This window comes from Eptesicus fuscus, chromosome 3 (genome assembly GCF_027574615.1).
Source record: "Eptesicus fuscus isolate TK198812 chromosome 3, DD_ASM_mEF_20220401, whole genome shotgun sequence".
Taxonomy (NCBI): domain Eukaryota; kingdom Metazoa; phylum Chordata; class Mammalia; order Chiroptera; family Vespertilionidae; genus Eptesicus; species Eptesicus fuscus.
The window spans coordinates 17,964,503-17,991,617 of NC_072475.1; the positions used below are offsets into that span (position 1 = coordinate 17,964,503).

The 27,115-nt window shown below is 41.3% G+C and overlaps 1 protein-coding gene across 1 annotated transcript; it reads left to right on the forward strand.

The window, feature by feature from the left end:
* The first annotated feature begins 856 nt into the window (after positions 1–856).
* LOC114231784 (arylacetamide deacetylase-like) lies at positions 857–18,591 on the forward strand. The gene is made up of 5 exons (XM_054713653.1): positions 857–1,029; positions 4,079–4,301; positions 9,462–9,531; positions 11,053–11,224; positions 15,615–18,591. The coding sequence occupies exons 1-5, from the start codon at positions 892–894 to the stop codon at positions 16,209–16,211; spliced, it is 1,200 nt and encodes a 399-aa protein (XP_054569628.1). The 5' UTR covers positions 857–891; the 3' UTR covers positions 16,212–18,591.
* Positions 18,592–27,115: the final 8,524 nt, after the last annotated feature.

The window sequence follows — 27,115 nt, forward strand, 5'->3', positions numbered from 1 at the left end:
AAGGGATCTAAAAGTTATAGGGGCAAATGGATATTCAGTGAACAATCAGTGTCTCCAACACTGTCACTTGGTTTTGTATGATCTTAGCAAATTACTTCATCTTAATCTCAGTTGCTTATCTATGATCAGAGACTAATTGATGAACTGGGTCAAGTGAGGTTTCAGTGTAAGAGACTCACGGAGGGCGGAACTGGCTTCTCTCCATCTGCTGAATGAGCTTGTGCAACTTTCTCAACTTCCCTCCATCTGTTTACTGCTCTCTCACATGACAGTAATACTACTGAGGACTAAATAAAATTTAAAAGTTTTGGTAATCTGACTCAGATACAGAGTTAAGTGCTCAAACACGGTTAGCTATCTTCATGATTGTGGCCTAATTTTAACATAATTAGTATTACTTATTGACATTTAAAATTGTAGCAAGACAATCAAATGTTATAATCCTATAAAATTTAAGTGAGCGTATTCATCTTGCTTTGTAAAAGCTCTCAATACTTTCTAAAGATTTGTGTTTTTTTTTCTCTCTGAGATGAGTTATTTGAATCATATACTGGGTTTGTTGAATTTTCCTCAGGCCTTTAAAAAAATAATGCAAGTATTCTGCACCTCATGATATGCAATAAACTGTTTGCTTGACTGCCTAGCCACCCAGTAAGGAGGTTGGACAAGATAAAACTTGCAAACAGTGAGTGCTGTACGTTTACAGTGATCTTTGTCCTCCTACTGTTTATTTCTGAACAGCCAATGAAATGACACAGGGAGCAGTGGAGTTTGTATTCAGGAAGTTAAGTAACACTTTATGATAGGTCCAAACCTGGTTATGAAAGTTCTGTCTCTGAATATTTCAAAGTGTATTTGCTGTGCGGGCAAGGAGAGAAGACGGGAAACAGCATGGGAAGAAAGACTATTTTGCTCCTGTTGGTGGGCATTTTCACGGCATATTATGTTTATACACCTCTCCCAGATAACATTGAGGAGCCATGGAAACTAACTGGGTTTCACCTCATGTTTAAAACTGTATCAAATGTGGTAAGTATAGAATTTTATTGACTCAATATCTAACAGATTAATCAGGAGAAAATACCCGTTGTATTACTTTTAACGACTTCTACAGTCTTGGATGTTTTGCTCTTTAAGTTTGCTGATTTTAAAATCTTTCTTATATTTTAACTATTCTTTAAGGCCGACCACTAGCAGAATGAAAATGAAGGAAGTGGTCAAGTAGTTTTGATTTTAAATATTAAAGGACAAAATGTGTCAGCTGAAAAAAACAAAATGTCTTCTTGTGAGTTTCGTGGCATGAACACAGCCAGAAGGAAGCATGTTAAAGCATGAACTACAGAAATGGTAGGACTGAGCAATACTCTGGTTAGTAACAGAATGCTATGCAATGATCTTGTATTCTTACATGAAAATGAATTCTTACTGAGATATTTGGAAACAGGTCACTGGTAAAGGCCAGGGAGATGTGTGATGTCCAGTAGATCGTGAACTGCTGAGGTAACCAGGCAACTGGCTGGCTAGCTGCCCACCATGGCTGGTCCTCAAAGACCTATGGTTCTTTCTGAGTGAAGCTAATTACCTAGAAATGAAACCATTCATTATCTTCTTTCATTATCTCCGTAGCAATTTTCCTGTAGAAGAAAAAACAAAAAGATAATTCAAGGACAATAAGCCTGAGTAATAAAACTCTTGGATTTTTATCTCTTTCCTTGCCCTGCCCCCCCTTTTAAGGTATTTTAACAATCTCTTTTGGCATATAATGTAGCTTTCAATCAGTGCAATATGTAACATAGGCACTATTTCTCAGTTTTGATCATCAGAAATTCAACTGTTATTTATTTCCTTAGCTGATAGATCTTTGTATGACTAAGGTATAAGAAATGATTTTATCCATACACTGAGGCATATAAATTCCAGAGTTGCTCAAAATTTTCCCTCTTTATAATTCGATATTGCAAATTTATGTCAACAATTGCTTTTCAGTTTTAGAGTCAGTATAAAGAGAGTACGCTGGTCTGAGATATTAATCTGCTGTTCTAATTCACCATACTTCACTAAAGGGAAGAATCAAAGAAACTTTAAAAACTTTAACTATTCATTTCAGAATGCAGAGACACTGGGCAATAGTTTTAGCCCACACTGGTGGCGTTTTAGTCTTCAGTTTTATGCTTATCATACTTCCTAGTAGAATCTAAAAACTTGTGCAATTATAAAGTCACATTAGAAATTTCATACTTTGTACTTTCTTATACAACATTGCAATTTGTTTTCATAACTAAATTCCTGTCCTTAAATTGCATAATTTAGTAAATCTCTGTCATTTAAAAAATATTTGAAACAGTCTTATTCTTTCAGGATAAATGACTTCAGTCCAGTGATAGATGTTTTGAAAGATGGTCTTGTATTATCTGTACTTAACTTTGGTTTAAAGCCAGGAGGCCAACTAAATTGGCATAAACTACTTTTGTGGGATAAATATGGATACCTCCTCTACGTCATAGGTTGTAGAAATTTTAAATTTATTTCCTAAAATTAAGTAAATGCTATGACCTGCATGTCCACTTTCTGTGTGAGCAATTAAAATCAGCCTAATATTTATGTGATTTCTTCAATTAATTGGTTGGAGTGCTTGTGCAAAACTTCCACATGGGGAAACATAATGTAACACTGCAGAGATAAAGAGCACAGATGATGGTCAACTAGGGGTAGGAGTCTCCACCCCTTCTGTCTCTGCAGAGAGGAGCAGGTAGAAGACACCCCTGTGCTGGGGCCTGGTCAGCATGTGGAGCTGTCTGTGTGTGTGTGTTGGGGGGGAGGTACCCACAATGTGGAAAAGGCCTAGAACAGTCTTATAGCTGGAGAAGCCAGTCTCCTAAGGCTTGTCAGGCAGACTAAGCATTTGCATTTCACTCTCAGCTGCATGAATTCTACTCCTCTGGTGGCAATTACAGCATGAGGACAGCCCTTTCTTGAAGGTGTGTGCTTTTCTGTGAGTCTAACTTCTACAGTCCCTTTGGGACAGCTGCCAGGCAACAGTAAGGAGATGTATTTGTTTGCACTTGAACATCAATTTGGGTGGAGCATGAGTGGGCTGGGAAATGCAGCTGGGTTAGGGAAACAATACCCTTCCACTGGACCCTGGCCCATAGTCTGCATGTTTCGAAATTAGGAGTGAAAGCATCGTCTTTTTGATATCTGGAATCCCAAGGTGATAGGTCTTTCATGATTGGCTCACCCTCACTCTTTGGGACCCCGTTTATTTCATGCATCCCGGTGTGGACCTGACCTTGTAGCTTTACTAAACTACCCGAATTTCTCTAATTGTAATAGGAGTGTCCCTGTTCCTCTGGCCTAGAAAGAGATTTTCTCCTTTGTTCAGCCGAACTTCCCTATCTGTACTCATAGCAGACTTCACATACTGTTTGAAACCTTTTCCCTCTGGTCTCTAGTGTCTTTTGCCAAAGTTCTTTGTACATGTCTCTGAGATGGGCAGCTATGTTGTTTCATAATTGCTTATGTATCCATTCCTCCCACTTGACTCTTAGCTTATTTAGAGTAGAGAGTGTACCTTGTTTATCTGTGTACTCAAAGTAAGAAGCATCGATGTCATTTCAGCCTGGCTGGTGTCGCTCAGTGGTTGAGTGTCAACCTATGAACCAGGAGGTCACGGTTAAATTCCTGGTTAGAACACATGCCCAGGTTACCAGCCTGATCGTCATTGTGTGGCATGCAGGAGGCAGGCGATCAATGATTCTCTCTCATCATTGATATTTCTATCTCTTTCTCCCTTTTCTTTCCTCTCTGAAATTAAATATATTTTTAAAATTCATTTCAAAGCTCATAATAAACTGAAGCCTAGATCCTTCCAAGTTGTAATATCTCAAGAATTCTTTAAATATTTTTTTTTTTTTTTAAATCTGAGGCAACTATTATGGTAAAGATTCTGAATCTCAAATATTTGTGCGTCATTCAGATTCAGGTGTGAGCATCTGTGCATACTTCTGTGTTCATAAACAAAACTGGCACTTGCTGTTTGTAACCTGCGATGGTATTTGTTTTCTTTCTTTCCTTTTAGGCCCTGGTTGGTGAACTCCTGGGAATCAACCATTTCATGAACACTGCAATGTTTCTCATGAGCTTTCAAGATGTCCCACCCACATCTGATGAAACTGTCACTGTGATGGACACCACTTTCAGCAATGTTCCTGTCCGTGTATATATACCAAAGCGCAAGTCAGAGGCGCTAAGAAGGGGCTTATTTTACATTCATGGTGGTGGTTGGTGTTTGGGAAGTGCTAGTAGGTACCCCTTGTTGCACATTTTTCTTATCATATAGCATATATTTTATTTATATATTTTCTCTGACATATCTGGTAAACATTATCACAGATAACAGAATACCCCAGCTGTCTGAAATTTCTTTAGTTGGAATTATGTTAGTTTAAAAAATTATTTTGAATTTATTTCTCAAAGGAAATAAATATCAAAGTTGTAGCAAATCTCAGGTAAGAAGAAAAACTTTCATGAATGTAGAAATTTATTTTTAAGATTGTTAATTACAAATATGATGGAAAATTGTAATGAAAACCAAAATTAAATGAGTTGAAGAGTGGAGGAGAAGTGAGAAAATGAAGATGGTGACGCAGTCTTTTAATAAATTTAGGAAAGATGAGGTCTCAGATAGAAAAGAAGCACAGGGTTGAGTAAGTGTACTTTATTTTTATTTTATGTAAAATATATGTACAGCCCTGGCAAGTGTGGCTCAGTTGTTTGGAAGGTCTTCTCGTGCACTGAAAGTTTACCTGTTCAATTCCCTGTCAGGGCTCATACCCAGGTTATGGCTTTTACCCCTGCTAGGAGCACATATGGAAAGCAAGGAATCGATGTTTCTCTCATACATCAATGTTTCTCCCTCTCTTCCTCTCTCTCTCTCACTATTTCTCTCTATCTCTCTCTCTCTCTCTCTCTTTCTTCCTCTTCCCCTATCTCTAAAATCAGTAAAAAAAAATATGCTTGGGTGAGGCTTAACAAAAATTAAAATGCACATTTTAATTTATTTTATATACTTCCTATATTTCTACAAATATATCTAAAATATATCATTTTATTAAATGCAATATAACTTTTATATCTTATATAAAAGTTATATCTACACTAATAAAAGAGAAACATGGAAATTGACCATCACTCTGCTACACCTACCAGCCAATCAAGAGCGAGTAAGCAAATTAGCCCAACAAAGATGGCAGCGGCCACGGAGCTGGAGCAAGCAGGAGGCTTGAGTTGCCCCCAGCGATAAAGAAAGCCAAGCTTTCCGATTGCCTTCGCCGGCCCTGGCCTCCACTCAAGGCTAGAAAGATTTAATTATAGAAGATAAATAAATCCCAGATACCTGCTTCCAACTGGCCCTGGTCTCTGCTCAAGGAGGCACTGAAAAAAAAAAAAAAAAGAAAAGAATAAAAGGATGAGCTGGGAGCCTGGATCACCAGGTGGCACGGCCAGCCTTAAAACAGCCCTCAGCTCCTCACCCAGGCTTGGCCAGCCTGCAAACAGCCATCAGCCCCTCACCTAGTCTGGCCAGGCACCCCAGTAGAGACCCCCATCCTGAAGGGGCTGTAGCCAGCCTGCAAACAGCCATCATCCCCTCTCCCAGGCTGGCCAGGCACCCCAGTGGGGACCCTGACCCTGAAGAGGGTGTGGCCAGCCTGAAAACGGCCCTCACCCAGGCTGGCCACACCACCATGGGGTGAGGGTCCCCACAGCGGGGGGCTTGGCCAGCTTGAAAACAGCCATCAACCCCTCACCCAGGCTGGCCAGGCATCCCCAGCTTGTATCCCCACCCTGAAGGGGGTGTGGCCAGCCTGAAAACCACCACAGGTCCCTTGCCCAAGCCGACCCATGCCCCAAGGGAACCCCCACCCTGATCTGGGACACCCTTCAGGGCAAACCAGTTGGCCCCCACCCATGCACCAGGCCTCTATCTATAATAATAAAAGGGTAATATGCTAATTAGATGGGGAGACCTTCCAGATGTTCTTCTGGACAAAGCCATGGTGGCGGGGCCAAGGTAGAGGCAGTTAGAGGCAAGAAGGGAGGGCAGTTGTAATCAGGCCAGGATGGGACGGCAATTGTGGGTGATCAGGTTGGTGGGGGGCGGAGCCGTTGGGGGTAAGAAGACCAGCAGGAGGGCCAGTTGGGGGTGAGCAGGCCACCAGTGGGGGTCAGTTGGAGGTGGTCAGAACAGTGGGGAGGTGCAGTTTGGAATGAGCAGGCCAGCAGGGGGGCAGTTGGGGGCGAGCAGGCCAGCGGGGAGGGGGGGCAGTTGGGGGTGAGCAGGCCAGCGGGGAGGGGGAGCAGGTTGGCAGGGGAGGCAATTGGGGGCAACCACACTGACACAGGGGGTAGTTGGAGATGATCAGGCTGGCGGGGGGGAGCATTTGGTGGCAAGCAGGCCAGAGGCAGGGTGCAGTTGGGGGCGAGCAGGCCAGCAGGCAGAGTGATTAGGGACAATCAGGCAGGCAGCCAGGCAGTAAGGGGTTAGGAGCCAGCAGTCCCAGATTGCGAGAGGGATGTCCAACTGTCAGTTTAGGCCCAATCCCTGTAAACCGGCAGTAGGACATCCTTCAAGGGGTCCCATATTGGAAAGGGTGCAGGCCAGGCTGAGGGACACCCCCGCCCCGTGCACGAATTTTGTGCACTGAGTCTCTAGTCTTATATATTTATGTTTAAATACATATTGTATTTATATATGGAAGGTCTATGAACATGTTTATAAGCTGAAGGTAAAATAGCAATAAATAGCCCTAACTGGTTTGGCTCAGTAGATAGAGCAAGGGCCCTAGACTAAAGGGCCCCCGTCGTGATTTTTGTCAAGGGACTGTACCTTGGTTACAGGCTCGATCCCCAGTAGGGGGCAGGCAGGAGGCAGCTGATCAGTGTTTCTCTCTCAATGTTTCTAACTCTCTATTCCTCCCCCTTCCTCTCTGTAAAAATCAATAAAAAAATATTTTCAGAAAAAAAAAAAGAAAAAGAGAAAGATAGCAGTAAATAGAAGTGTGTTGAAATGTGGGAGGAGGCACAGGACAGGATGAAGTTTGCCTGACCTACAGGATTTTGGAGGGAACTGGACTCCTTACAAAGGCGAGTATTGATATCACACACAGGAAGGAACATGACTCTCTCTGTTATGCTTTCTCTCTCTGTTTTCAGGAGGAAAAAAACAACACAGGTATTGATGAGTACTGATGTAGATTGGAAATGTAAATTGGAGCAGTAAAGGGTGTGATCCTAACATTTTCTATAAATTCAGGCAGTGAAGTCATCATATAATATCTCCTATGTCATAGAGTTATTTTGAAAATCAAATAATAGTAAAGTGATGTTTTTAAAGACGAAATTTGAAAAAAAAAAAAAATCCCAACCTGATTCTGCCACTATGCCATGCTTCAGTTAGTTTCCATGAGTTCCTGCTGACAAAAGCAGTCCTTAAAAATCTTTCCATCAGTGTTTCCCTAAAGAGTTGGGAGCATGCTGCCCTAGCTGGTTGTGCTCAGTGGATAGAGCATAGGCCTGTGGACCAAAGAAGCCCGGGTTTGATTCCTGTCAAGGGCCTGTACCTCGGATACAGGCTCTTCCCAGCCGGGGGGCCTGGTGGAGGTGCATGCAGGAGGCAACCAATTGTTGTGTTCTTTCACATCAATGTTTCTTTCTGTTTTTCCCCCACGTTTCTACTCTCCCTAAAAATCATTGGAAAAATATCCTCAAGTGAGGATTAATAACAACAAAAAAGAGTAAGAGCATGCTTACCCAGGGAAAAAACTAAATAAGAATAAGCTCTGAAGCAAAATAGTATTTGCCTGATGCTTTCTCTTTCAATATTAAAGAAAGCTATAAAAATGTGTGTCCTAATCCAAAATACAAGCATGACTTTGTATAGTAAATGTTAAATAAAAGTTCAAAATTTAGTGTGTATTTTACATTTTAAGAATATTCAGCACCTGCCCTGACCGGTTTGGCTCAGTGGATAGAGCGTCGGCCTGGAGACTGAAAGGTCCCAGGTTCGGTTCTGGTCAAGGGCATGTACCTTGGTTGCAGATACATTCCCAGTAGGAGGTGTGCAGGGGGCAGCTGATCAATGTTCCTCTCTCATCGATGTTTCTAACTCTTTATCTCTCTCCCTTCCTCTCTGTAAAAAAATCAATAAAAAATATATCTTTAAAAAAAAGAATATTAAGCACCCAACTTTGGCAACATCATAAGAGAATATCTACTCCTCTTTTTATGGTCCACAGGATGTACCTTTTGTGACAACTTTATATGCTGATATTTCCCATCAGTACTTCATGATCTCTCCCTCCTCTTGTTACTGGCAAATCGTATTTTATTTTCTTAAATGTTTCTTATGTGCCAAAGGAAGCACTTTTCCAAGCACAATAGCAAACATGTGTGACTCCTCCCTACCCAATCCATATACATGGCCAAAATAACCCCAGAAAACACATATCTTCTCATCTGCCTACGAAATATGAATGCCAAAATCAGGTCTCAGCTCTCCCTATTTCCTTTTACTCTTCTTTAACATGCTCTTGCAGTTTTTATGAAATCTAATACTATTCCACAGAGCACTCTCTCTACCCCTCCATTAAAGCAACTAGTATATTGATTTTAGTATATATGCTTGACCTTCCCAGCTCCTGTCTCCAGTAGGCTTGTTACAGAGATTCAGAACAATCAAACGATGCAGGAGGAGAGCTTGGAGATCCACTTTATTCACCACGGTGGGCTTAGAGAAAATGAATTCAAATTCTAAGCAAGACTACAAGCAGAACTTCCCTTTTTATTAAGGAGCCAACCCTATGTGCACTTAGTGGTTATCTCACTGCTGGCCTTGAAAACAACACAGTTCTATCCAATTAAAAAATGCACCTGGCATGGCATTGAAATTATGGGCATATCTAGTGTCTGGCTTACAAGGTCAGGCAGCTAAGTTTATCTTCCTCATTATTCAAGCAGGCTAAAGCTGGCTAGAAAGTAAAGTTATTTTTTTAGAATAAGAGTCTGTCCAAAATAACAGCAGAGAATTCCAAACAGTAGTTTTATAAAATAGGGGTTTTCCTTCTCAGGCTGTGACCTCCTGAAAGTCAGGGAGGTATATTTATGTTTATTCTTTCAACACCTAACACCTGCTGATTGAAGAGAGCACAGGTTAATCTTGAAAAGAGTGAAATTGCTTAAATTATACAGTGTAAAATATGTGGAATAACAAGAAACCTGACAATGTGCATGTAATAGGATTACTGGGCAAGAGAATTCATGTTCTGTAGCTGTGATGAAATATTAGAAATATTTTTCCAAAACATTTTCATGAAGAATGAGATGTCATAGTAGGCTTTTTGCTGGGGAAAACAATGTCCATCAATTTATTTGTCAGTCTCTGATTTTCTTCTCTTTTATTTCAGCTCATTATTCTTATGATATACTGTCAAGACGAACAGCTAATAGACTTGATGCTGTTGTCATTTCAACCAAGTAAGAGCACTGTTGGTTGGCTTGGGTTTGGGCCAGGTGCCTTATATAGTGAGATGTTTTCAGGTGTTCTGATGATTCCATGCTTATGCTAGGTGTGTTTCAAATGGAAATCAGAGGGTGAGAATAGAGAAAGTGAGCTTGGGCATGACCAGAAAAGAGACAGAGAGAAGAGATTTGTAGAGTTGGGTCAAGTGGGAATCAAAAACAGGATATCAAGAAATTGTTAGAGCCCTAACCGGTTTGGCTCAGTGGATAGAGTGTTGGCCTGCGGACTCAAGGGTCCCAGGTTTAATTCCAGTCAAGGACATGTACCTTGCTTGCCAGCAAATCCCCAGTCGGAGGTGTGCAGGAGGGAGCTGGTTGATGTTTCTCTCTCATCAATGTTTCTAACTCTCTATCTCCTCTCTGTGAAAAATCATTAAAATATATATTTTTTAAAAATGAAATTGTTAGAATAAAATTACAATATTAAATTTTATTGAGAAATGAACTTCGTTGGATTTCCCACCTACTCTTAGTTAGCAGAGTGAATAAGGAGGGCTTCAGAGTCAGAGAATCAGGTTCAATATTTGGTTCTAGAATTTATTGAGTGACTGTGACAATTAAATCTCATTTTTAACTCCATTTTCTCATATGTAAACTGGGAATCATTTAATATTTCCTATGTCAGAGTTATTTTGAAAATCAAATAATAAAGTATGTTTAAAGCAATTAGTATAGTATATATATTTTTAAATATATTTTATTGATTTTTTACAGAGAGGAAGGGAGAGGGATAGAGAGTTAGAAACATTGATGACAGAGAAACATCAACCAGCTGCCTCCTGCACACTCCCTACAGGGAATGTTCCCGCAACCAAGATACACGCCCTTGACTGGAATCGAACCTGGGACCCTTGAGTTCGCAGGTTGACGCACTATCCACTGAGCCAAACCTGTTAGGGCAGTATAGTATATTTTATGGTATAATCCTTCATCAAAAGCAAGTAGTCACTAAATAACATGGGAATACAGGCACAGACTATTCTAAAAAGCATTCTAGATCAATAATCAATAATAGAAAATGAAAAAAAATAGTAATGACTGCATGGCGACTTGATCATGAGATTAAGTTGGCATAAAATAATTTCTAAGAATAGCTTAATATCTATTGGTTAGTAATAAAGAATAATGATTACAAAGAAAATAACATTCTAGGAGTTTAGTTAGTTATCATCTGGGCTATTTTCTTTTCCTAAACCCAATCCAAGTTTTGCATTCAGGCCTTTACTCATGCAAAAATGACATTTGTGAAAATCTTCATATCCAGCATTATCATTAGGATTAAGTCTGGCTTTGGATTCTTGTAATTCAAAGTATATTTGTTAAAGAAAAATTTTATATTTTATTTTAAGGCAATAGCATGCACACAAATGGGTATGCACTCACACACAAACACACACACACACACACACACACACACACACACATGCATTTTTATTATAAATATTGACTTAAAGATCATTGTTTTTCTACCCACAGCTATAGACTAGCACCTAAATACCACTTTCCAAATCAATTTGAAGATGTGTATAATGCATTAAAGTGGTTCTTACGCCAAGATATTCTTAAAGGCTATGGTGTAGATCCCAAAAGAATTGGTATTTCTGGAGACAGTGCTGGAGGAAATTTAGCTGCAGCAGTGACTCAACAGGTATGTTGCTTAGATTTGTTTCCTTTTTAAAAATATATTACACTTAAATTTATTTATTTCAAACATTAAAATATTAATGCAAATATGTTATATTAATACATTAGAGATACAGAGAAATCATATCAGAGAACATTAATATATCTAGTGCCTCTATTCTAACCTCCTGCCATATTTATAAAAATAAAATGATAAAATCCTCTTTCTAAATAATTGATTTAAATCTAATTGGTATTGTCAGGTAAGTACCACAGTGTATGTTATATTATTGGATTGCATTTGTGAAATCAATCATTGATACCAATCACCATGACCAGAGCATCAATTATTTCAGTATTCTTTAGTGGCGTATGCTAAAACATGCATGAAAACTGTTATCAGAATAATAAAGTTGCCTATGGACAAAAAAAGTTAGCAGGTTAATAAATACTCTTCATTTGCAGAAGGAACTATATTTTTCATATACCAATTAATACACTATTTCTATGACATTTAGCTAAAACTGGATACCTATAAACTATAGATTTAATATGGTAATAATTAAGTATAATTATTCTAATAGATTATGAGTAAAATTGCTTTGGATACTGTTTTAATTAACCTAAGAAAATAACTTGGCACTGATGGCTTGGAAGCAATGTTCCTGTAGAGAAAAAAAAAATTCTAATGTATTTACAAATAAATGTTTATAATTTAATTCTAAACATAGATATTTCACATAAATGTATTGTACTATAAAACAAACCTTGCTATTGTTCTTATTGTTTATTTTAATACACATTTTAAAGTATATAAATTTTGGCTACTTGTAGTTTAGAATAATCATCTTGTCTTCAACAAGAAAAAAGATACCAAAAATTATGTACACACAGCCTACACAGGGGTGCACCTAGAGTGCCCAGCTCAGATGACTTGGGAGGCTGAGCCACTGGACCCTACAGGACATCTACTACACAAGGCCACTCTACCAATTCCAGGAGACATAGCAGCTCTACCTAATACATAGAAACAAAGGGAAGCAGCAAAAATGGGGAGACAAAGAAACATCACAAATGAAAGAACAGAAGAAATATCCAGAAAAAGAACTAAATTAAATGGAAGCAAACAAACTATAAGATAGAGAGTTTGAAACAATAGTTATATGGATTCTCAAGGATCTTAATAAAAGCTTCAAGGGACTTAGTGGGAATTTCAATGATCTTAGTGAGAATTTCAAAGACATGAAAAAGAACCAGTCAAAAATTAAGCATTTGGTAACTGAAATAAAGAATAATTTACATGGATTCAACAGTAGAGTAGAGGATTCCAAGAATCAAATCAGTGATTTGGAATATGAGGAAGCAAAAAATACCCAAGCAGAAGAGAAAACAGAATCCAAAAATATGAAGGTAGTGTAAGGAGCCTCTAGGACAACTTTAAGCATTCAAACATTTGCATTGTGGGGGTTCCAGAAGGAGAAGAGAGAGAGCAAGGTATTGAAAAACTATTTGAAGAAATAATGACAGAAATCTTCTCCTACCCGGTGAAAGAAATAGACTTATAAGTCCAGGAAGACTAAACAAGATGAACCTAAAGAGGCCCACACCAAGACACATTATTACTAAAATGCCAAAGGCTAAAGACAAAGAGATAATCTCAAAAGCAGCAAGAGAAAAACAGTTAGTTACCTACAAGGGAGTAATTTCTCAACAGAAACTGCAGGCCAGAAGGAAGTAGCAAGAAATATTCAATGTGGGGAATAGCAAGGACCTACAACCAAGACTACTCTACCCAGTAAAGCTATCATTTAGAATTGAAGATCAGATAAAGAGCTTCACAGATAAGAAAAAGCTAAAGGAGCTCATCAACAACAAACAAGTACTACATAAAATGAAATGTTTAATGGTATTCTTAAAGAACAAAGAGGGAGAAGAAAAAGGAAAAGAAGAAGAAGAAGAAGAAGAAGAAGAAGAAGAAGAAGAAGAAGAAGAAGAAGAAGAAGAAGAAGAAGAAGAAGAAGAAGAAGAAGAAGGGAAATAAATACATATCTATCAACAATTGCATCTAAAAATCAAAATAAACAAGGAATCTAATGAACAAAATAAACTGATGAATAAAATAGTACCAGAGACATGGAAACAAGGAACAGACTAATGAGCCTCAGAGGGAAAGGGGTTGGGGGAGGGAGGGCAGGAAGAGATTAACCCAAAAATTCATATACATATAATGAAATTCCTTAGGACACAGACAATAGAGTGGTGAAGGCTTGGGGCAAGGCAGGAACCAGGTGGATGGGGGAAATGGGGGTAACAAAGGAAAACATTTGTAATACTCTCAACAACAAAGATTTTTAAAAAAAGAACAAAGGAGAAAAAATAACATTCAGATAAGCTAAAACTAAGAGAACTTGCTATTAATGGAACACTCTAAGACTACTTTAAGTAAAGTGTTTCAGATGAATTGAAAATGCAGATGAAATTTTAACATGCAGGAAGAAGCAAAGAGGAAGACTGTGGTAAGATGTGAATAAATCTTAATAAACTTGAATATTTTAAAATAATCAGATATATAGAATTAGAATATGACAAAAAATAAAACCCTCTAAGTTAAGGAGAGGATAGATTTTAAATCTTATAAGGTATTTTTTTATGATCTAAGAAGAAAAAAAGACTTAGAATTGGCTTTTGATAAGGTCATTAGTCTTTGAGAAGTTAAGAATACATATTTTAATGTTTAGGGTAATCAATTAAATAACAAAAACAGGGTATAATATAAACAGCTACAGGAAAACAATAGAATAATTGAAAGATCAACCAACCTGAAAGAATGCAAAAAAATAGAGAAAAAAGAAAAAGAAGATGCACAAAATAAAGTGGTAGGCATAACTAATGATTTTAGTAATTATAACCATTTGTGTTTTAAATGATCTTGTTGTAGTGCTAAGATTATCAGATTAAAAATAAGTAAGCAGAAAATTTGAAAGCAAATGGATGGAAAATGTATACACTGTAATAATATTTAAAAGAATTGCTAGATAAATAAGATCACATCATTACAGAAAATGTTTCAATGGCCAAGGAAATAAAACTAAATCTGCATGGTTTTAATAACATGGCATTAAATACATAAAAGAATGACAGGAAAAAACACCAGTTTATGACCACAACAAGAGGTTTAATAATACTACTTTAGCAATGAAGAGAACAATGGGCAAAAATAATAAGTGTATAGAGGAGTGTAATAATAATCAATATATTTCATTCAGTGGAACAGGCCAATACGCAAGTACATGTGATCATTTTTAAAAATCAACCAAGTTCTGGGCCATAAAAAAGCCAGTCTCAAAAAAAAAAAATCACAAAATTTAAATTGTGCAACAATTGGACTTTAACTACAATGAAATAATGTGGGAAATCAACAAGAAAAAGACAAATAAAATATGCCTCTATGGAAATTTTAAAAAATAGACTAAAAACCTATGGATCAGAATTTAAAAGAATGCATCTTTTTATATGTTCTCTACATTTAGAACTATGTTTATAGAAAATTGTACTTTTTCAAAAGCATATGTTAGAAAATACGGAAGGCTGAAATAAGCATCTGACTTAAGAAATAAAGTCAATAAAATGAAGATAATGACAAGAAAAGAAATTATAATATTCAAACAAGCTCAGAGTAATTATAACAAAAAGCAAAAAGTTAATTCATTGAAAGGACTAATAGAGTTTTAATTCTCTGAAAAGACAAATGAGGAAAAACAAAAGTTGGGTACAAATGTCAGGATTGAGAAAGGGATAACTCTTCAGACCCTTTGACATAAAAAAGAAAGTTTTTGATGAGTTAAGAATGCACATAGCAATTCTTAAAAGCAATATTTGAACAACTTTAAAATTAAAACATCTAATAATATTTTAATTGAATTAAAAAATAAGAAAAATGTATCATGCAAAACAGACACAATAAGAAATGAAAACCTGTCATTTTATAATCACAAAATAAATTACATAAATAATAAAAAAATAGTTCCAGTAAGGAACTTAACTGGCAATTTGCTTCAAACACTTAAGAAGAAATAAATCCAAAATAAACATAAAATATGCCCGAGAATGGGGAAAATATGTACACTCTTCAGTTTTTTCAGAGAAACATGATATTTATGACTGACTAATCACATATTAGTCTTTTTCCCTACCCATGAGGAAAATAGTTTTGTTTATATTTGTAGTATTTAAGTGTAGTTACTGAATCTTAGGTATAATATTTAAAATTTGTCATTTTCTTTGAGATATATTTCTTATTATTTCTGACTATCTTTTTGAAATTTTGAATGTATCATAGCTTCATAAATAAAAAAATATATGTGTAATATTAGTGAAAATTATTATTTCAACAACTTACTTTAAATAATTTTCAGCTCATAGATGATCCAGATGTCAAGATCAAACTCAAGATCCAGTCTTTAATTTATCCTGCCCTTCAGACTCTGGATATGGATTTACCATCTTTACGGGAAAACTCACATTTTCCAGTTCTGCCCAAATCACTTATGGTCAGGTTTTGGAGTGAATACTTTACCACAGACAGATCACTTGAAAAAGCCATGTTGATCAATCAACATGTACCAGTGGAATCAAGCTACCTCTTCAGGTTTGTTAATTGGAGTTCTTTGCTCCCAGAGAAGTTTAAGAAAGGGCATTTTTATAGCGGTCCAACTCATGGTCCTTCTGAGCTAGCTAGAAAGTATTCAGGGTTTCTAGATGTGAGGGCAGCCCCCTTGTTAGCTGATGACAACAAGTTGCGTAGCTTACCCTTGACCTATGTAATCACCTGTCAATATGATGTTTTAAGAGATGAGGGAATCATGTACGTCACCCGACTTCGGAATGCTGGAGTTAAGGTGACCCATAACCACGTTGAGGATGGATTCCATGGAATAATTACCTTTCCTGAATTTAAAATTGGACATAGAGTAGAAAATCAGTATCTGAGTTGGCTAAGTGAAAATCTATAGTAAATATCATAGCAGTGGTTTATAAAAATATGTAAGCCTCAAATATAAAACATTAGTGAGAATCAAAAGGTTATGTTTAAATTTCTCTTTATCATCCCTGACCTTTCTAAGGTCCCCTGAACCATTGTGATTTTTTGTTGTTGTTGTTTTGGGATTTTTTTTGTTTGTTTGTTTGCTTTTTTACTGAATGGATTCTCTATTTCTTACTCTAAGTGTTGTTTACTCACTTTTGTTATTTTAGAAAATGTCTACATTCTTAAATATTTTTTCTTGCTACTAAAGGCCTAAGAGATCGCTGGTATTAATTTTGGTATCCTAGAGCAGAAATAGACTTGGTCACATTAAGAAGTGGATTTTATAGTAATAGATGGCATTATATTGAAGCAAATACTTTGAAAAACAGTTGGAACAGAAGTCATATTAGTTAGTACCTACAAGGTTGTTTCAAGGCACTAAATCTATTTCAGTAGAAGCTCTGGTATTTTACAAGCCAGATGTATTTGTTTAAACCTTTTTTCTCAACAATAATACTATTACACAATAAAAAAAAAAAACTAAGGCTGTAAATTACAGCATAAAAATGAGTAACGTCTGGTTGTTTTAAAGAAAATGCCACGTTTATTATAAAATATGTATGGAAATAAAATTGATATAAAAAACATTATTTTGTTTTGAGGAAACAAATTTGGAGGATTTGTAGATTGCAAAGCAATAGAAAGCTACCAGTTAAGATAGTATGGCATTTCAATACAGATAAGCAAATAGATAATAAAATAGAATCCAGAAGCCAATTCATATATTTAGAGTCAATTGTTGAGATAAGGTTGCCAATCTAATTCTATTACAAAAGTATTACATATATTTTAAATAGTGATTAAACATTTGAATATTCATATAAAATACCCTGACCTCGACTTCACATTATAGAAAAAATTAACTCAAAATGACTCATTGATTTAAATATAAAAACATAAATTTTAAAACTTCTATAAGTTTTATTTTTTTAGATAGGACTATATTTTACTTGAACTATTGCATCATATAAGCTATCATTGTATTGTAGCATCAGCTGTGTGGACTATTTCCAGTATTATATAAAATCCACAATCTAGGCACTGTCAACAGGCTGACTTAGTACAAATGATTTTTTGAACACTGATGTAGCATTGTAATGTATATTTGAATATTTCATGAAGAAAGCAGGGGATTTGTGGTATTTTTGTAAATCTTAATTGGAAATTACATTGAAATATTTATTTATTTTATTTACAATTCAGTCCTTTTTCTAGTTTGAAAAAATAAGTTGGACACATTTTAATGCCTAAAATGAATGTATAAGATTAATGCAGTTAAGCAGAGATGCATAAGCTAGTGCAGTTCCTGAAATAGCTACAAAAAGACAAGACTGGAAGAAAGTGTATTAAATGAGATTTTCCGTAGCAGAGAAAAACAATAGGCTACTTGTCTGTTGTATAAAACAAATTGTGAAAATAATAAAGTGGATAATATGAATAGACATAGTAGCTTATGCATAATTTGTAAATTATTTTTAATGTGATCTGAGTTTATAACTTTGGCCAACTATAGTTTGAATTCTGACACAAAAAAGAAAATCATTTTTAGATGGAGAGGTGGTAATAGATAGTGATAAAACTACATATATATATACATATACGTATGCATATACATATACATATAAATGTAGTTTTACATATGGCATATATATTATTATAATTATGGTGTTTGTTAGAAAATTATGAAATAAAGGCTAAAATAATTGTTCAGAAAAGTGAACTATTTTAAATTAAGACACCAAACAATTATATGTATGATGCAAAATAATTGTAATAATACCAAAGATCAGTTAATTAAAAATTTGGAAAAGTACAAGCCCTTTTAATTTTAGATAAGTTGTATGATATGAGACACTACCCAATTAATACTCTGGGTATGTTTTTTTCTCCAAAATACTCCAAATTCATGCACACACACACACACACACACACACACACACACACAAATATGTCTACTTGTAACCCAAAATACTGAACTCATGACATGGATATGTTTGAACATTCTGTATCCATCAAAATATAATTTTAACTAGTCATGAAAAAATTATCATCACAGGAAGTGTTCTAGCTAGGTGTGTTAGGCAAGATTCAAGACTTAATGGAATTTTAAAACAAGAGACCATGTTTCCCTACTGCTTCACTCCCCTGTGTGGTTTCTACTGAAAGGGTTTGGCTCAGCTTTCTGAAAATAACTCTGAAAAGTACCATGGATACTCTTTTCTAAATTTTTAATATATATGTGGAAATGTTATGAATTATTGCCAATTTATGAATCTATTGAAATAAATAAAATATAATGATTTTAATCCTCTTGTGGTCTTTAAAAATGTTTGTTGTTGAGTCATTAGAGAGTTTTACAAAGATTTATTATACTATTCACTTTAAGGTTTTCTTGAAACAAAAGGAATGTTTGCCAAATGTACAATTGAATTGTATAAAAACAGCAGTGTGACTTGTTTCTCATATGAATAAGCTTACTGAAACTCCAAGTAAAGAGCTTACTTGTGGCCTAGCTAGACAGGTGCCAAATTTTATACTGAAATACACACTTTTTATTATCAGAATCAGTGATAATGGATTGTGCACATTTCTAACAGGAATCAATATACAGAAGTTGTTAACATACAATTGAAATAATTATATAAAATGGCTGCAAAAAGAACAAGAAATATTGGAGAACATGCCATGGCTATTGATAAATTTAGAGCTGTTTTCAACTTAGTCATTACTTCTTTAATTTTTGTGTTAATTATATTGAGTTGACACAAGAGTTTTTAAATTTACTTACATTGGATAAATATAGTTTTGAAACTGATATGCTTTTGCTTAAAAGCCAAATGAATTATTTTTTTAATGATGAAGCAATTTGTCAATATGGATGGATGTGAATAATAAAGGAAATTTATTTTTGTACTTTATTTATTATTGGAAAACTTTTCAGTGTGCTTATGAAAATTTGAGTATGTGATTCTATAGTTTCAATAATAATTTCATAAAGTATTAGTACAAAAATATCTTATTTTATATTGATTAAATATTAGTAAAGTTAATTTAAACTATTTTTACCTTTCATTGATGTTTATGCTAGAAAATTTTAAATTACATATGTGGCTTGCATTTGTAGCTCACATATTTCTAATGAAAAGCAGTGATATAGGTTATTGCAACTTGTTTTTGTTATGTATTGAATTTTTAGAAAGTTCACTTTAACTCATTTTTAAACTAGTTATAAATACTATGTCATCATTTTTTGGAAGCTTTGTGGGAGCTTCAAATAAATTAGTTATCTTTGGATAGGAAAATACATTTGGGGATATACTGTAATGTCAACATACATGTTTAGAAATATCCTGGTATATATTTTACTGCCCTGTTTATATTTGAATGTTTTATTATATGTGTAGTTACAACTCCTTGTTAAAAGAGATACTAAGCCATGGCCAGATGGTTCAGTTAGTTAGAGTGTCATCCTGATACACCAAGGTTGTGGTTTCGATCCCCAGTCAGGGCAAATACAAGAGTCAACCAATGAATGCATAAATGAGTGAAACAACAAGTTAATATTTCTCCCTCTCTCTCACCCTTCCCTCTTTTTCTTTCAAATCAATACATTTTTAAAAAGAGATACTAAAAAGAAAGCAAACATTTAAAAAGAGGTTTCATTTATTTGACTGTAAGAAAGGCATTATAATTCCCTTTCAGTTAAAGAAAATATTATTGAACAAATTAACTGAAAGGCTATTGTGCATCAGCCTCTGACTTTGGGATTGAGCAGATAGCCATGAAAACAAGTTCTCAGTGTTAAGTCTCTATTAGTCTAGAAAAACAGAGATGGGAATTAAAACATGACTTGGGCTTTAATAGAAATATACCTGTAAATGTATGGGTGCATGGGTCAGGGCCCAGCCTGTTCAGATGCTCTCTTCAGTGAGGCAGAGATGTTAGCTCATATCATAAACACCATTGCACTTGGAGTGATTTCTAAGCCACAGAGCTTGCCACACTGAGGAAATGACAAAGGAAGGTGATGACATTGGCTATTTCTTCAGCCTTGTGCAAGCATGCGAAGTCTTGGCACTCAGAGGTTGCAGCATGGCAGCTGAAAGTCCTGACTATGTGAAAGAGGCTCCCCAAGATTGTTTATGCTGCCTGACTTATAGCCCATGAAGGATGTAGCCAACTCTTCACGTCCTAGTCCACAGTTCTCTCCTGCTTCCCATCATACAACCGGTGACCCTGCCAGATTGAGGCACTGCATTGCAATATTAACAATTGCCATATTTCTAAAGTCTTATGGGCATGCATTATGATTTCTGTCAGTGTTGGCCTTGTGTCTTTCTGCTGCAATAAATCTCACTTTAAATTCCTTTGGACCATAAACAACGAATGAGGACCCATTTCATAGGTTAGTTGGAGTCAAGCTAATTTTCCTAGATGGGGTGAGAAGATTGAGGGGAGGAAATGCAACCACTTTCATACTGATTTCTCTCATGTGATATTTTTAAATATATTTTTATTGATTTCAGAGAAGGAGAGGGAGAGAGAGATAGAAACATCAATGATGAGAAAGAATCATTGATCAGTTGCCGCTTGCTTGCCTCCTACTGGGGATCAAGCCCACAATCGGGCATGTGCCCTTGACTGGAATCAAACCTGGGACCTTCAGTCCGCAGGCTGACACTCTATCCACTGAGCCAAACTGGCTAGGGATTGTGTGAGATTTTTTTACAATATCCACAATATTTCAAGGTTGTGAGCAGATTTCTGAATCCTTAGGTATTAATTAAAATGCTGAGATGAACTCAGTAAGAATCATATACTTTCAAATTGCAACCATTGCTAAGCATGTAAGAAAAACTTTAATTTGCGATTGGAAACATTTAAATATTAACACTTCATTGGTAAATGGAAAATAGAATCCTAGATTTTAGATATAATTTAAATTCTAAATGCCAAACATTTTTGGGAACTTGTTCACACCTGCAACATGGGAAGCCACATAGGTCCTGCCTGGGTGAAAGTTTCTTTGAATCTAAGTGAAACTGAATTCAGAAAGAAAAAAAAAAAAAAAAGGAGAACCAAGATGGCGCCATAGGTTAAACACCTAACCTGCAGCCTGGCACAACAATTTCAAAAATACAACTAGAGGTCAGAACGGACATCGTCCAGAATCACAGGAAAGTTGGTGGACTGAAATGCCCACAGCTGGGGGGAAGGAGAAGGCCACGGGGACAGTCGGGGAAGCCGTAAAAGCCTGAGGTATGGAGAAACGGGCGGAGACACGAGCACACGCGCCTGCGGGGAGGATGGAACCGGAGAGGAAGGGGCGGCTGAGGACCTGGCCGGCGTTCACTGGCAGGAAGGAGATAAAGGCTCCGGAGTGCGCTGAGCGTCGGCTCCGATTGCACTGAACCCCATTCCGGGCGAAACTCTGGGAAACTCACTCACTTTCGCAACTCCGCCGCCCCCGCAGGCCGCCCGGCCCGGGACGCTGGGGACGCCGCCGCAGCGGCGGCGCCCGGAGCCCGGCGGCCTCCCAGCACCCGTCCCCGCCGCGCAGCCCCCCGCGCGCCTGGTGCCGCGGGCCGCGCGCCCCGCACAACGGACGGAGGCCCGGGAGCCCTCTCCGTGCACCTCCCGGCGGCGCTAGACTTCAGTAGAGTTGACTGAATTCATGGGATTAAGAAGTACAATTTGGGGGGACGCCGCGGCGGCGACGCCCGGAACGTGGCGATGGCGGTGCCTGGAGCTCGGCGGCCGCCCAGCGCCCGTCCCCGCCGCACAGCCCTCGCGCGCCTGGTTCCGCGGGACGCGCGCACCGCGCACCGCGCACCGGACGGAGGCCCGGGCGCCCTCTCCGTGCACCTCCCAGCGGCGCTAGACTTCAGTAGAGTTGACTGAATTCAAGGGATTAAGAAGTACAATTTGGGGGGACGCCGCGGCAGCGACGCCCGGAACGCGGCGATGGCGGTGCCTGGAGCTTGGCGGCCACCCAGTGCCCGACCCCGCCGCGCAGCCCTCGCGCGCCTGGTTCCGCGGGACGCGCGCACCGCGCACCGGACGGAGGCCCGGGAGCCCTCTCCGTGCACCTCCCGGCGGCGCTAGACTTCAGTAGAGTTGACTGAATTCAAGGGATTAAGAAGTACAATTTGGGGGGACGCCGCGGCAGCGACGCCCGGAGCGCGGCGATGGCGGTGCCTGGAGCTCGGCGGCCGCCCAGCGCCTGTCCCCGCCGCGCGGCCCTCGCGCGCCTGGTTCCGCGGGACGCGCGCACCGCGCACCGGACGGAGGCCCGGGCGCCCTTTCCGTGCACCTCCCGGCGGCGCTAGACTTCAGTAGAGTTGACTGAAATGAAGGGATTAAGAAGTACAAATTGGGAAGTTTGAAAAAGATGGCGGCGGAGGTTAAAGGCTGTTCTGTTGCCTCGCACCGAGCGAAATCGGAGGGGATGAGGTGTGGAGGCGCGTGGGTCTGGCTGGTGGCGGGGGAAAGGGGCTTTTGTTCCAAACCTAGGGGAGATTAGCTCTCCATCACCCTGAAATCCATCTTCTGGCGAACCGCGGGAGACCCAGATGCCTGCGGGGAGAGGCGGGACTCTTGCGAAGGTTCGCCCAGCAATCAGTGTTTGCTGCGCTGGAGTGCGGAACGAGGGGACTTAGATACGTGGAAGGCAGAAGGACCAGACTCACAGCCATCGCGGCTCACCGCACCATGGCCTGTTGGCGCCCTGAGACCCCGCCCCGCCCTGGGACCCGCCCCGCACGTTTTGGAGACCTGCCCCACAAGTCTTGCAGGCACACCTGCGCCCCAAGCAACGGCTTATGCATGTGGGTGGCCTGCTCTCTGGCAGCGGACCAGATGAACTGCTGTTCTAGTCGGACTGCTCCAGGGCCACTCAGACAGGAGGAAGAAATTACAGTTTTTGCTGTAATCCTTGCTGAGTGCCTAAGGCAGTAGCTGATCTACACCCCATTGGAGACCCAGAAACGAGGGCATCTAGTGGTCTGTGGGAGATGACACCAGATTTCAACCACGTGCATAAGGGACATATTCAACAGGAATATTCAGTGAGCGCCAAAGCTTTGCTGCACCAAGACCCGGCCCATAAACGAATCTCCTGCACAGCAACTCTTCCTTTATAGACAAAGAGAGCCCCCCCCAGTGACACCAACAACAATCAAGACTTAACTATACAAAGGAGGACCAAGATGGAGGCATAGGGCGGAAGCCTGATTGTTGCCTACCACAACAACTTTGAGACTACGACAAGAGAGCAGAGCAGACACCATCCAAGACCACCATAGGGCTGGCTGAGTAGATGCTCTACAACTAGAATAAAAGAGGGGTATGTGGGATGATGCTGATGCCGGTGACCCAAAGACCACACTTTAAGAACTACGGCTCAGGCGACACAAAAGAACTATGGCTCAGGCGATACAACAGCGGCCTGGAACGTGCTCGGCGCAGTTCCCCCGGCGGTCTCTGGCTGAGGGGACGGCTCCACTGGCAGCCAAGCACGGACAGACGAGCCCCTATGAGACATGGGGTGGGAGACTCCGCGCTTGCTGACCTCCGAGTCCGTCAAGAATCTCAACGCCCCGGAAGCGGCCAGGTGCGCATGCTCGGCGACCGGCCACCGATGCAGACCCAAGGGCCGACGCAGCGACGCCAGACCGGCCCACCGCCATGCACCAGGCGCACCGGAGCTTCGCCGAGCCGCCGCCCGACGAGTTCTGCAGCAGCCATACTGGAGCTCTGGAAGGATGGCCAGGGGAATTGCTGAGGGGAGATTGACCGGCAGGTATTGGGATCGGGAAGACGGGGCCCCGCTGAGACCCGGGTGCGGGCGGGGTTGCACGCCTCTGGGCTAGGGTGTGGTCACACGCCTCTGGGTCTAGGTGAGGCCACATGCCCCTGGGTCCAGGTGAGGCCGGACTCCGGATCCGGGTGAGGCCATGTGCCCCTGGACCCGGATGACGCTGGATCCCGTGCCCGGGCGAGGCCAAGCGCCCCTGGGTCCGGGCGAGACCATGTGTCCCTGGATCCGGGTGAGACCTCGTGCACCTAGGCCCGGGTGAGCCCAAGTGGCCCTGGGTCTGGGAGAGGCCAAGCGTCCCTGGGTCCGGGTGAGACCATGTGTCCCAGGATCCGGGTGAGGCCTCGTGCACCTAGGCCCGGGTGAGCCCAAGTGGCCCTGGGTCTGGGAGAGGCCAAGCGTCCCTGGGTCCGGATGAGACCATGTGTCCCAGGATCCGGGTGAGGACTCGTGCACCTAGGCCCGGGTGAGCCCACATGGCCCTGGGTCTGGGAGAGGCCAAGCGTCCCTGGGTCCGGGTGAGACCATGTGTCCCAGGATCCGGGTGAGGCCTCGTGCACCTAGGCCCGGGTGAGCCCAAGTGGCCCTGGGTCTGGGAGAGGCCAAGAGTCCCTGGGTCCGGGTGAGACCATGTGTCCCAGGATCCGGGTGAGGCCTCGTGCACCTAGGCCCGGGTGAGCCCACGTGGCCCTGGGTCTGGGAGAGGCCAAGCGTCCCTGGGTCCGGGTGAGACCATGTGTCCCTGGATCCGGGTGAGGCCTCGTGCACCTAGGCCCGGGTGAGCCCAAGTGGCCCTGGGTCTGGGAGAGGCCAAGCGTCCCTGGGTCCGGGTGAGACCATGTGTCCCTGGATCCGGGTGAGGCCTCGTGCACCTAGGCCCGGGTGAGCCCAAGTGGCCCTGGGTCTGGGAGAGGCCAAGCGTCCCTGGGTCCGGGTGAGACCATGTGTCCCAGGATCCGGGTGAGGCCTCGTGCACCTAGGCCCGGGTGAGCCCAAGTGGCCCTGGGTCTGGGAGAGGCCAAGCGTCCCTGGGTCCGGGTGAGACCATGTGTCCCTGGATCCGGGTGAGGCCTTGTGTACCTAGGCCCGGGTGAGCCCAAGTGGCCCTGGGTCTGGGAGAGGCCAAGAGTCCCTGGGTCCGGGTGAGACCATGTGTCCCTGGATCCGGGTGAGGCCTCGTGCACCTAGGCCCGGGTGAGGCCACGTGCCCCTGGGTCTGGGAGAGGCCAAGCGTCCCTGGGTCCGGGTGAGACCATGTGTCCCTGGATCCGGGTGAGGCCTCGTGCACCTAGGCCCGGGTGAGGCCACGTGCCCCTGGGTCTGGGAGAGGCCAAGCGTCCCTGGGTCCGGGTGAGACCATGCGTCCCTGGATCCGGATGAGGCCTCGTGCACCTAGGCCCGGGTGAGCCCAAGTGGCCCTGGGTCTGGGAGAGGCCAAGCGTCCCTGGGTCCGGGTGAGACCATGTGTCCCTGGATCCGGGTGAGGCCTCGTACACCTAGGCCCGGGTGAGGCCACGTGACCCTGGGTCTGGAAGAGGCTAAGCGTCCCTGGGTCCGGGTGAGACCATGTGTCCCTGGATCCGGGTGAGGCCTCGTGCACCTAGGCCCGGGTGAGCCCAAATGGCCCTGGGTCTGGGAGAGGCCAAACGTTCCTGGGTCTGGGTGAGACCATGTGTCCCTGGATCCGGGTGAGGCCTCGTGCACCTAGGCCCGGGTGAGCCCAAGTGGCCCTGGGTCTGGGAGAGGCCAAGCGTCCCTGGGTCCGGGAGAGACCATGGGTCCCTGGATCCAGGTGAGGCCTTGTGCAACTAAGCCCGGGTGAGGCCACGTGCCCCTGGGTCTGGGAGAGGCCAAGCGTCCCTGGGTACGGGTGAAGCCAGATCCTTGGTCCGGGTGAGGCCATGCGCCCCTGGATCCATCCGGGTGAGGCTGGGTCCCAGGCCCGGGTGAGACCACGCGCCCCTTGGGTATGGGTGAGGCCACGTGCCCCTTAATCCGGGTGACGCCGTGCCCCTGGGTTCGGCCGAGACCAAGCCAGAGGGAGTCGGACCTCCATTACCACCATTTGTCCACCATCCAGAGCTGAGGGGTCAGGGCTGACATGTACACATAAGGAACTACTGGACATTGAAATTGGGTCTCAAAAGAACTGTTGGTCCAGGGGGAAGCTCGCTACAGATTGATTCATTTGCCTGTCAGCATAACTATTATTGCTCGTCTCACATTTAGTTCTTGTTAGTATATATCTAGTGACATATGATCTCGCTCATCTAGGGGAAATGATGAACAACATAGACTGAGGAACAAGAACAGAACCAGAAGCAAGGAGGCATCGATCGGACTATCGGGCCTCAGAGGGAGGATAGGGGAGGGTAGGGGGAGGGTAGGGGGAGGGGGAGAGTTCAACCAAGGGACCTGGGTGCATGCATATGAGCCTATCCAACGGTTGAGTTCAACAGGGGATTGGGGCATGTGTGGGGAGAGGGGTGGGATGGGAATGGGGGGATGAGGACAAATATGTGACACCTTAATCAATAAAGAAATATAAAGTAAAAAAAAAAAAAAAAGTTGAGAATTTGACTTACCAACAAACTCTTATGTCAGTATTCTTACAGTGTAGTGTAGGAAGGCTTGGCGTGTCATTATTTTTGTCCCTTGTTTGTTCTCTAGTACTCAGATCCTTGTAAAGGGAGCATTCTTTCCTAACATACTTGCCCTACGCACCATGCTTCTCTGTACTCAACCTTTGCTCACAGGTTCTTTTCCCATCAATTCATTCTTGGAAGCACAACTTGTTTGAATCTTATGTAATGTGCATTATCTAAAAGGAGCAGTATGATCCAGGTGGACAGTGGCGAGGGGGGAATCAACAGAATTGTTTTCATATTTGTGTAAAAGCTTTATGTCTTTAATTCATAGACTTCCACTTAGAAGACCTGGTGCCTTTTATCTATTTTTAATGGACTAATAATCCATCCACAATCAAGGTGCAGGGAGTTTTGGTTCCCATTGGT